This window comes from Alligator sinensis, unplaced genomic scaffold (assembly GCF_000455745.1).
Source record: "Alligator sinensis unplaced genomic scaffold, ASM45574v1 scaffold147_1, whole genome shotgun sequence".
Lineage (NCBI taxonomy): Eukaryota > Metazoa > Chordata > Crocodylia > Alligatoridae > Alligator > Alligator sinensis.
Window position 1 is genome coordinate 4778996 of NW_005841847.1, and position 12209 is coordinate 4791204.

Consider the following 12209-nt stretch of genomic DNA (forward strand, 5'->3'; position numbering starts at 1 on the left):
GGGTTCAACGTAGATAAATGCAGGGTGCTGCACCTTGGGAGAAGGAATCCACAGCATACATACAGGCTGGGGACTTCCCTTCTTGAAAGCACAGAGGTGGAAAGGGATCTTGGAGTAATTATTGACTTCAAGATGAACGTGAGCTGCCAATACCAGACCGCAGCCAGCAAGGCCAGCCATACCTTGTCATGCATCCAAAAGTGCATCCCAAACCAGTCCAGAGAGGTGATACCCCTCCTCTATGCGGCTTTGGTCAGGCCGCAGTTGGAGTCCTGCGTCCAGTACTGGGCGCCGCACTTCAAAAGGGATGTGGCCAGCCTGGAGAGGGTTCAGAGGAGGGCCACCTGCTTGGTGAGAGGGCAGCAGGACAGGCCCTATGAGGAGAGACTGAAGGACCGGAACTTGTTCAGCCTCAGCAAGAGGAAGTTGAGGGGGGACCGGGTGGCTGCCTACAAACTCATCAGGGGAGATCAACAGCAAATAGGTAGAGCCCTTTTCTCCCCAGCACCGCCTGGGGTGACAAGGAACAATGGTAATAAGCTGATGGAGAACAGGTTTAGGTTAGAGATCAGAAGGCAATATTTTACAGTTAGGGTGGCCAAAATCTGGAACCAACTTCCCAGGGAAGTGGTCCTCGCCCCTACCTTGGGCAAATTCAAGAGGAGGTTGGATGATCACCTGTCTGGGGTCTTGTGAACCCAGCATTCATTCCTGCCTGTGGCAGGGGGTCAGGCTAGATGATCTGTTCAGGTCCCTCCTGACCCTAGCTACTATGAAACTATACAAACACTACCTAAACTCTTCAACATGGTAACTGAAGTTCAAAATCCTCCTCCATAAGAATAATTCATTTAAGAATAAAGCTGGCTTCTCACAGATCACATCTTGAAACTTTGTGGGTTAAGTTGTTGGGGGAGGGTTCAGCAACAGAGACCTAACTGTAGGTGTATACTACAGACCATCAAACTAGGGGGAGGAACTTGATCTGGAGTTCATCCAAGAATTGGACTGAGGCCGCACGTGCACATGACGTGGTTGTCAAGGGCGATTTTAATTATCCAGACATCTCCTGGGAAGAACACTTGGCCAAGTTAGATCAGTTGCAATCCTTCCTGACCCATATCAAGGAGCTCTTTCTGACTCAGGAGGTGCATGAGCCAACCAGAGGTGATGCTCTGCTAGACTTGGTCCTGGCCAAAGGAGACTACCTGGTGACCGACTTAAATACAGAGGGAAGTCTGGGTGACAGCGATCATAAAACCATCATGCTCGCTGTCCAACGTAAGGCAGACAAATCTGATAGCAGGATTCAAGTCTTGGATTTCAAAAATGTAAATTTCAACAAACTTAGGTCACTAGTAAGGGAAGTGCTGCAGGGCCAAGGACCAAAGGTGAAAGGTGTGCACAAAGAGTGGTTGTTCCTTAAGGACACTATCCTTAAAGCACAAAGGAAGTCCATTCCCACGCAAAGAAAAGGTAACAGAAGGGCTGGGGAGCCCTCTTGGCTAAACAGGGAAATCACGGTCTTCTTAAGAAAGAGGCTTATAAACAATGGAAGCTCTGGGCAGGCCCCAAGGAGGACTATTCCATGACAGCATGCATTTGCAGGGAACAGATAAGAAAGGCTAAAGCAGTGGCTGAACTTAGATTAGCAATGGGAATCAAGGACAACAAGAAGTCTTTCTTTAGGTACATAGAGAACTAGAGGAAAACAAATGGGCATGTGGGGCCTTTGATCAACAACTCAGGAGAGCTGGTTACTGGCACCCAGGAGAAAGCTGAACTCCTGAATGACTACTTTGCCTTGGTCTTTCGCCAGACCAAGGGGAAAACAATGCCAGGTAGAGTACAGGATGAGCACGGTAGGAGTAATCGCTTTCATGATAATGCCATAGAATTGGTGTATATGTCTAATTTTTTTTAGTTGGTCATACAAGTCAGCAGGACCAGATGATCTTCATCTGAGAATGCTGAAGAAGCTGGTTGAAGTCATTGCAGAACCCCTCCAAAACTCTTCCACAACTTGTGACACTCTGGAGAAGTCCCTGAAGACTGGAAGAGGGCCAATGTTGTGCCCATCTACAAGAAGGGCAGGAGGGAGGACCTGGGTAACTATAGCCAATCAGCCTAACTTCCATCCTAGGAAAATCCTAGAAAAGTTCATCAAGGAGTCTATCTGCAATAAGCTTGCGGAAGGTAAGATTCTGAATGACAGCCAGCATGGCTTCATCACAGGCAGGTCTTGCCTTACCAACCTCATCTATTTCTATGACCAGGTAACTCGCCACCTGGACACAAGAGACCAGGATGACATTGTATACCTTGACTTCCAAAAGAACTTTGCTCTAGTATCCCACAATGTTCTCATGAGAAAAGTGGAGGATTGTAGGCTTAACTCCAAGACAGTCAGGTGGCTGAGAACCTGGCTGCAGGATAGGACCCAGAGTCATAGTGAACGGATCTGTGTCATCCTGGCGAGAAGTGGGCAGCAGTGTCCCATAGGGGTCGGTGCTTGGTCCAGTACTTTTCAACATCTTTATTAACGCTTTGGATGTGGGAGTGAAGAGCTCACTGGCCAAGTTTGCAGACGACACCAAGTTATTGGGAAGCATGGTCATGCTTGAAGATAGGCTACAGATACAGACAGACCTAGACAGGCTAGCAAGTTGGGCATATCAGAATTTAATGAAGTTCAAAATCGAGAAATGTAAAGTGCTCCACCTTGGGACAAGCAACCCCTAACACACCTACAGGCTTGGTGGCACCAAACTGACTTGCACCACAAATGAAAAGGACCTGGGGGTAATAAAAGAGCACAGCATGAACATGAGCTGGCAGTACAATGCTGCAGCCAGTAAGGCAAATAATACTCTGGCATGCATCAATTGATGCATCTCCAGCAAAACCAAGAAGGTGATTCTTCTGTTCTGCTCAGCACTGGTGAGACCGCAGCCGGAGTACTGCATCCAGTTCTGGGCACCACACTTTAACAAGAACATGGACAAGCTTGAGAGAGTCCAAAGAAGAGCTACCAGTATGATCATTCTCTTACACAGCTGAGGGATCTGGGACTCTTCAGCCTGAAGAAAAGACGATTGAGAGGGGACCTGGTAGCAGCTTACTGCTACATTAGGGGAGTAAGTCAAGGGCTCAGTGAGCAACTGTTCACCAGGGCACCTGAGGGCAAAACTAGGAGTAATGGCCACGAACTCCTGGAAGACCGATTCAGGCTCAACAACAGGAAAATCTTCACAGTCAGGGTGTCCAAACTGTGGAATAAGCTCCCTCCAGAGGTGGTGCAATCACCTACCTTGGAAATCTTCAAGAGGAGACTAGACCAGGGGTAGGCAACGGTTCTTTGGCCAGAGTGCCGAAAAAAATCACAATGTCTTCCTTGGAAGGAGTCGGAGTGCCTACATGCCGGAGCACAGAACAGCTGTCTGCAGCCTCCTGGCTGTAGCCAGCCCACGGAGGCCAGTCTGCTTGCAGCAGGGCTTACAGCCTCCCAGCTGCCTGCTGGGAGCAGCCTGGGCTCCATGGCTCCCAGCTGCTTTGAGCCTGGGCTGGTGGTGGTGTGCTGGCAAAATGGTCTTGAGTGCCATGCTTGGCATGTGTGCCAGGGGTTGCTGAGCCCTGGACTAGACAGTCATCTTGCTGGGGTCACCTAACCCTCAGTTATCTTTCCTGATGGGTACCAAGGGTTGGACCTGATGATCTTCCAAGGTCCCTTCCGGCCTTACAATCTATGAATCTTCTACAGATATTCTCTCACAGACTTATTTGCATAACACTGAAAGTGGACTACCAACTATTCTTTCGTGGTAAGCTTTTCAAATGACTGATAGAAACCAGAAGTCGGGTAAGTGCATGTAAAATGTTATGTTACTGCTTCCCATCTCAGACTGTCCTTTATCTCCAGGGAATTAAACCGAGGTGAATTTTAGGATAGATTATATACAAAGAGTTTGAAACATTCACATCTGTTCCTCCAAGTTCTCCTAATACACCAGTGTTTCTACTCTCTCTCATTTCACCTCACCCTCCACTCTCTGGCCCTCTCATTACATTTCTGCATTTCTGTAGATTGTCCTGCAATATTATTTTTGTCAATTTCTCTCCTCTGCCTTTGTGGAGCCTTCATTTTTTACCCTCTCTCTCACTTAGTAATGTCATCAGCACTTGTAGACAAGTTGCCAGAACAAGTAATAATTTGGGATTTGTTTTAATCTTTCCTATAAATTCTATAAAATTTATTGTTTTTTGGTGCAGATTAACACAGAAGCCTCATCATCTCATTATGCCTATGCAACACCAATAAAATTGTAGCAATTATGATGAGATGACCCAGGAAGGAGTTAAGATGAATATCAAAACTGCCAAACATCTTCATGTAGGCACAGACCTTGAATAGAGAAACTTGAACTGCCTACACTCAGGGGTCAGTAAGACTAAAAACACATTATCTGTGGCAATACTCTAAATGCAAACATCACTTACAAATATGGGAGACTATAAAACATCAACTGGTCTGCCCACATATAGTGGAACCATGCACTAATGAGGACCTCGCTAAGGCTATTGATCAACCAATAGCATGTGCCCATTTTGGACTGAAATTTGAACATGACAGGACATGAAACGATCATCTAAGGGGAGGAAGTCTAGCACTCTCACTGTTCATAGCAGCAAATTTCCTTGAACCCTGATCAATGCATCATTAAAAAACAGCCGTTTCTCTCATGCTCCTCCTTACCCCTCCTCTCTATTACAACATAGAAGCTATCAAGCTTCCTGTAAAGAGCCCTTCTCACTGGCTCCTAAACCCAGCTATAAAGTCAAATGTCTGCAACCAGAAAGTTGGGTTCTTTCAAGGGTGGAAAAAAGTGTATTAAAAAAGTAATCAGTATTTAAAACTATAGTGAAATAAAACTTCAAACTTTATAGCTACAATTAGAGAGTAACACAAAGTGTTAAGCTGCTGTCAAGTTTCTCTGTTTGTTTCCAGTACCCAGAGGACTTAAAATCTTTCATTTGAAAAATATAAAAATTCTTGTCAATTTTCCAATGCAGACTATAGCTATAAAGCAACTGCTATTCTGCTATTTAAATACAATTCCCACATGTGGATAGCCCCTCAAATTTTAGTCCTTTGAAATACAAACTACTGAAGCGTGCTTCTGAATCTCAAATAGCATGAGAACCAAGAGGATATGAACTAATAAGTGTCAACTCTGAAAACATAACTGGAACGTCCAGATTAATTGTTCAATTTCTAACTGTTTTAACAGAAGAAATGTTTACCTATCGCTACTGGATGCACAAGTTGACATAAAACCAGAAAAGGACTGAGAAGAGGGAAAAAACATTAACAGAAACATTTAGGAAGAATTTTTTTTTTTGCTATAACAGCTGCTTCACTCTCCCCCACTTCTCACTCCTTTTCCTTGCCAACTGTGTCCCTGCTCAAGCAAGAAGCCTTTAGATTCTTCTCATGCTTACCTGGCATTTAAATCTGAATTACTGCTTCCTCTGAGAGCTCTGCTTTTCCTGCTTCAGAATACTGGAGGTTATGGGAGGGGAGGAAGAGCTCTCTTCTCTTTGTGTTTGGAGGTAGAAGAGACTGAAGCAGGCACTGGATTGCAGTTCTAGCAGCAAGAGGCAGAAGAGAGAGTGTGCGCTCCTTCCCTGCCCCCTCCTTCCCTCAAGACCAAATGATTCTGCAAGTCTCTTCCCCAAAGTTTGTGGGGTATAACACATGAACACCTTCTCATGACCCACCAAAGGGTTGTGCCCAAACACTCTCTCATAACCCACCAATGAAGTACTGTTCTAAAAACAGCTAGACAAGAAAGGAATGTTCCATACACTATACTGCCCATTCCATGTTTTTAAGAAATTAACTATCCGTCAACAAAACTGCTAAAGTTATGACTAAAAAAGTTTCCTACAATGTTGATAGAGAAAATATTTAATGAACTACACAAGAAACCTTTTAAAATAGAAAGCATTTTTCTCTGCACCAAACAAAAAGGAGTGTGTTGTTGTAACAGACCATTTAGCAAGTGGGAGAGTTTACTCTGTACATTTTAACCACAGAAATAGATTATAAATAAGATGAATTTGACGTTTACCAATTAGACTACATTTTGTTACAATTTAATAGCTACACACTAAGGCTGTGCAAAGCTTTGGTCGCTGTTATGACTCGACGGAGATTTGGCCCGATTCAGTGGCCGAATCTCCAAATTTGAATCGAATCAGGAGACCGTTTAATCTCTCCAAGTGGAATTGGAACCCTCCAAATCAATTCGGAGAGATTTGATGATTTGGACATAAACACACCTTTAAATGTTTTTGCTATATACCTCAAGGCACCAGGCAGCTTGTGAATAGTGAGATGGCGGGGCAGATGGAGTGTCCCATGGGAGTGCGGCAAGGGAGGGGAAAGAGTCACCAGCATGCTTGGCGGCAGACCCAGTGGACCAAAAGCTCTTCTGGTCTGCTTTCGGGTCTGCTGCAGAGCATGCATTGGACACCGCCTTCTCCTCCCGGCTCAGTGACTGGTGCGCCTCCTGGGTCTGGGGGGGCACCCAGAGTCCCCCCATAGCCGACTGCCGAGCTGGGGGGGATGGAAGGGTCCCCTGCACACTCGACAGTGGATCTGGAAGTGGGTCTGCTGCTAAGCATGCAGGGGACCACCCTGCACTCCTGTGGGATGCTCCATTCACCCCACCATCTCAGCGTTCACAAGCCGCACCTGATACCTCAGAGTATGTAGAAAAAACATTTAAACTTGTGTCTATGGCCAAATCGCTGAATCTCCAAATCAGCACTGAATCGTCAGATTTGGATTTGGCCGAATCGAATCAGGACAGTGATCTGAATCAATGAATTGAATCACTGTCTGCCGATTCAGGTCGAATCCCAATCGAAAATGGCCTGTTTCGCACACCCTTACCTTACTACACATTTTTTTAAAAATCATACATGAACAATAAGTCTACATGAACTATAAATAAAACTTACAAAAAAAAAGTTTACCAAAGTTTTCCAAAGGTCGGCTATTTGTTGGGAAAACGGTTCCTGGAATTGATGTTGAAGCAAGGAGAAAAGTTTCTATTTCAGCTTCAGCTTCACAAGACATGAAGGGAATGCTGGAAAATTAAAGAACATTTAAACAATGATTTATGAGTAGTTTTGGAAATAAGGCACTATAGTGTCATTTAATACGCTAAGGAAATAGTATTAGGTTTCACCATATAGCAAATGGAATATCTGGCCTAGCCAGGACTGCCTGATAAACAGACAAGACAGTAAAAGCTGATAAATAAGCTCTTCTTCAGAAAACATTTTTTCCAAGGATTCTTCTTTACCACCAGACAGATTAAGATTTATCTCACTATATATTTCTGATAAAAAACGTAACAAACCTGCAGTAGGGTTTGGGAAAGACAATCTAGAGTCCTGCTGTGGTGCTCTGAAGTTATCCCATATTTTTATCTTAGGCTGAAGCAGGGACTTATTCTGAGGCACATTTGACTAGATAGTCATTGGTTATGGGTGACTGGTGCCTCCCGAGTCTGAGGGGGGCACCAGATAGCCAATGGGAAGGAAGGGGTGATCCCCCAGTCAATCGCAGACGGGGGGGTTCCCCCAGCAGCAGATCACCAAGCACAGAACCACCAGCGATGAAACTTCCACTGGCACTTCCAGTTTCGCACAGCTGACGCTTCCAGGGGGCACATGACCAATCTCAGGGGGGTGCACATACACCCGCTTGCACCCCCTTACGCATTGTCCATTGTCCGCATTACTGTGTACTTTGCTGTCATTGGTCAGACAGCAAAGTATTGCCTGAGGATCTTGCTCCATTGCATCATAAAACTGACACATAAGGAATATTCACTGTTAAATGCAGTAAGGCAAAGTGGACAGAAAAGAAGAGCCATGACAAAAACCTGAATTTTAAACCAAGCTCTTTTATTAGCTTGCCAGGTGACTTTCAGCAATTATTTCCTTCTCCATTTCTCAGTTTCCTCATCTTTAAAACTGGTCCAAGCACATTTTGATCTCTCTTGTAAAAGGAGGTAATTGTGATATTATCAGTGTTCTGAAATCTGCTTGAGGTGATTGTAAATGCAGCACAAGGTGATTTTCACTGATACAACCTCAATGAAATGTGGCTTAATCTAATTAATAACATATGGAACCACACAATAATAAAAAATTTGTCAAAATGACTTAAAACATTTAAAAGTTGATTTTATTTAACTCTCTCCTGTAAGTTTATTTTTTTAATTAAACATAAAACAATGACAAACATTTTTATTCTAATTTAAAATTAATATGAACTTAAAAAATATTAAAAAAGGGAATATATTTTCTACCCACTAAGTCAACCCACTGACCTGGTGAAATCACTGGCTGAACACCTATAACCACAACTCCAACAACATTAAATCAACTTTAGACAGCAGAAGCCTTTACTGCAGGTTCAGAGAATGTTTTATGTCAGTTTGCTTAGTTTAAATAAGTTTATTAAAAATTAAGAAACATATTAGAGGTTGAAAAAGCTGGAAATTTTTTTTTTCCAGGGTTGGTGTGCGTAACCAAAACATAAATTCTATAGAGTAACCGATTCCAGATTTCACTCTGTAATAAATTTATTGCATAGTGTGAAACACATGGCCACGTCTTCTCAAGCTGCTACCCACAGTAGGCAGTATTATTACACAGCCCCACTGTTAGATGATATGAGGCTGTTTATAGATCTTTTGTATAGAGATCCCTAGGTGGCAAATAGCCACCTAGGGATGAAACTGACCTGGGGAAGGGAGTAGACATTTTCTCCCAGGAAGTCACCACCAAGTGAAGTTACTACTGGTTTCCCCCCACCACCCCGAGTAACCTTATCCTGGAAAGAGATACTCCACAGTACGTTGTGCCTTGTACGTGCGCTCCATTCTTACTACCGAGTAATCATGTGTGGTGTCCAACACTCAAGTAATAAAAACTAGATCTAAGACAGTGAAATGTACCAGTTCAAATATGAATGAATATTTTGATGGTTGCTAAATTATACTAGAAATAAGGTAGATATTAAATCAGTTGAGCCCATGATAGCTCCTTTCTTTATTTGTATTTTATGTGTTACAAGATTTACATTTTCTCTAGGGATGCAAATAATGATTAAGTACCCGTTTAAACTCCCATAATGTTACTGGTTAAAATGGTTAACCGGTAACATGCATCTACAAGGGACTGGCCCAAAAGTCCAAAAAGGCTGAGAACTGCTGATCTAGAGTGATGTATCCCCTATATTAGCCTTCCTGGCATCCAGCATTATTGGTTTACACATGCCAAAGGAAACATCCCCAATCTTTGTGTTCAACAGCTATTAATAGATTTATTGTCCGTAAATTTGTCTAGTCCCTTTTTAACCTGGCTATGCCATCTGCCTCTACCACCTCCTGTGGCAATGAATTCCACAAGTTAACTATGTATTGCATAAAAACATTTAAATATGGTGAAAAATTGCAATCACTTAAATAATGCAAAGCACTTTCCAGGGTTGTTAGTCTGAATATGTACAACAGATTCAGAATTCAGTATATGGCAAGGTTAACATGCTGATACATAAGAGCAGCAATTACGAGTCTTTACAATAATAAATATAAAAAAGGTCTTAATCTCCATAAAACCAGAGTTCAACATGCTGTTAAACCAGAAAATTATGAGGACATAAATTTTAGTTTTATGTTTATAGTTAATAATATTAAACCTAAAAAGCAATTTGATCCCAAATCTGATTTTAAACCCGGCAATTCCCATTTAACCACTTTAAAGCACAACCAGTTTGGATAAACTTCATTTACCTTTCAACTCTAGCTCGCGCAGAAGACCATAACAATTCCATTTCTTGTCTCTTCTGCCTTATCATTGCATTAATTTCTGTAAGTTCTGTACTGAAAGATAAATTTCAAAACATATTTAAATAAGTTTATGTAATGATGTTTTGCACCTTTAGCAATCAACATATTAAAAGGCATTTTCACCAAATTACGTTGTAACACTTTCAGATGGCATCATCTGATTTCTCTAAATGTTCCACTAAGTAAGAATATCCCACAACTACACAATAAATTTATGACAGATGAGGAGTTACTGAAGTGTCATAAAGATGGTATTTTTGACCTTTTGTCCAGATTAAATAGATACAACTGAAGCTATGATTTTCCATATTACAGTTCAGAGGTCATGGTAGAACTGTATTCATGAACTTCCTAGAATGAGTCATGTATCAGCAGTTGTTCACTCCCTTTAGGGAGGCTTTCAAATGTGCAACTTTGAGAAAAGGTCCATGAGGAAGCTAAAAACTGAAGAAACTGAATAAACCTGGAAAAATTCACACTGATATACATAGGACAAGTAAATTTATTCCCTATAATACAAGATATAAATACCATTTTAGGTTCTATATTATTGAATTAATATTCTTTAAGGCATTAATTATTTTTCTATCACTTTAGACTTCTGTATTTCATGGTCCCAAATGTTTCCTTCCCCTAACCCCACTCTTCCCAAATCTTGAGTCATGTGTGTTTTTATTAATGATTTATTTAAATATACTAATTCAACTTGGCAAGGGTGGTTCAGGCAAAGACAATTATTTCTCACTGAGTTGAGTAAAACAATCAAAGAAGATTCTCCCTCCTACATAGCAACCTAAATTCCTGCACTTCTCTTTTTCTGGCCCTTTCCTAAGTATTTAAGGCCTGAATTCATCCAGTTAAGCACTTAAACACATGCTTGTATTTCAAATATGTGGTTAAATCCCATAAAAGCCCAGACTTGGGCAGACAATCAGGTAGTATTCTGAACAGAGATGACTGGTGAAAAGAAAACAGTTTGCGATATTAATGGTTAACATTTTCAAGGATAACCACAGGCCTTTGCTTGGCAGTGAGCAAAGAAAAAGTTGAAAGTTTTTCAAAGTGTTTTCAGGTAATGATACATACATGGAGGTATAATTTAAGTAAGTATGATATCTACAATGCTAAAATGCAACTAATTGCAGGCAAAGCATTAGCATATACTAACCAGTCACTTCTATAACCAGAAAAAGATTCTCCAGTGCGAATACTGGACGGAATTTTACTGTAGAAATGATTTCTGAAATGCTCACTTGAGCAGGTCTGTCTTCTGGGCTACAAAATAAAATTAAAATTAAACAGATCCAATACTAAATCTTTAGCAATGAAAACATGTTGATTTACAGAAATACACTAGTAAAATGTCATTTAGATAACAATACTGAGGCACCTAATTGGCTATATAAATTAATTCAATATTGACTTGCAGTTAAAGCCAATTAAAATCTGTTTTTTATTCTCAAGTGATTGAATTTAGTCTTCTTTTTTATGTACCTTCTTCACAAGGCAATTTTAATTTTTCAAAATATTCTCTAGCTTTGGCATATAAAAATATTTAAAATAATACTCTCTTGAATGTTTTTCAATCCTTTTTTGTAATTCCTTTAACAAGTGTGCCAAAATGTCTATGTACCTCATACACTAGGACATCCCCATAATGGTTAAATGATGACTGGTTTTAAAAAGGTTTAGGTTAAGAAAACTGAATATTTCATCATTGATAACTCATAATAACCTGTTCTGGTAAAGAAGTATTAATGGAAATATCAAATTTCAGCACTGGAAAAAGTACAGGCTTGGTTCCCAGCCTGCCTCTGAGTCACTATTTAGTAGAGAGACCCTAAGGAGACAGTTGAGCAGCACAGAAGACTTTTGGGTATATAGACTTGTGGATATACAGGGACAGACTTATGAGGCAATACATGCAACTGGGCTCTGCTTTAAAAGGACTTAGAAGCAGTGGGTGCAAGAAGCAGCAGCAATAGGTTTCTCAGTTTGTGTGATGAACCTCAGCAAAGCACACAACATCACTGGACAGAAGCATACAACAATTCAGAAGCTGAAAAAGGACTGGATTATGAAGGTGAAAGCTTAAGAGACTCTTGCAGGAAGAAGCAGCTGTTTACAAGCAGGAGAGAATAGGATAGTGGGGGTGAGTTGGACAAGATTTTAAGAGAAACCATGAGTTGAGGGCCCTGATCTGTGTACTGAGATGCAAGATATTTCCAGTGATTCAGTTGGGGGGGGGGGGGGCCGAGCAGAGGGGAGGGGTGTTGG

The 12209-nt window shown here is 41.5% G+C and overlaps 1 protein-coding gene across 7 annotated transcripts in view; it reads right to left on the minus strand.

Annotated features, from left to right (window-relative positions):
* The window catches only part of SCAF11 (SR-related CTD associated factor 11), a 76115-nt gene that overhangs the window by 18694 nt on the left and 45212 nt on the right, over positions 1–12209 (minus strand). For all 7 annotated transcript variants that reach the window (XM_025208553.1, XM_025208556.1, XM_006015934.3 and 4 more), the window contains 3 exons: positions 11101–11207; positions 9876–9965; positions 7042–7154 (listed from right to left, as the gene is read on the minus strand). In XM_025208553.1, the coding sequence (XP_025064338.1) occupies positions 7042–7154; positions 9876–9965; positions 11101–11207 (310 nt within the window). The remainder of the gene's footprint in view (positions 1–7041; positions 7155–9875; positions 9966–11100; positions 11208–12209) is intronic.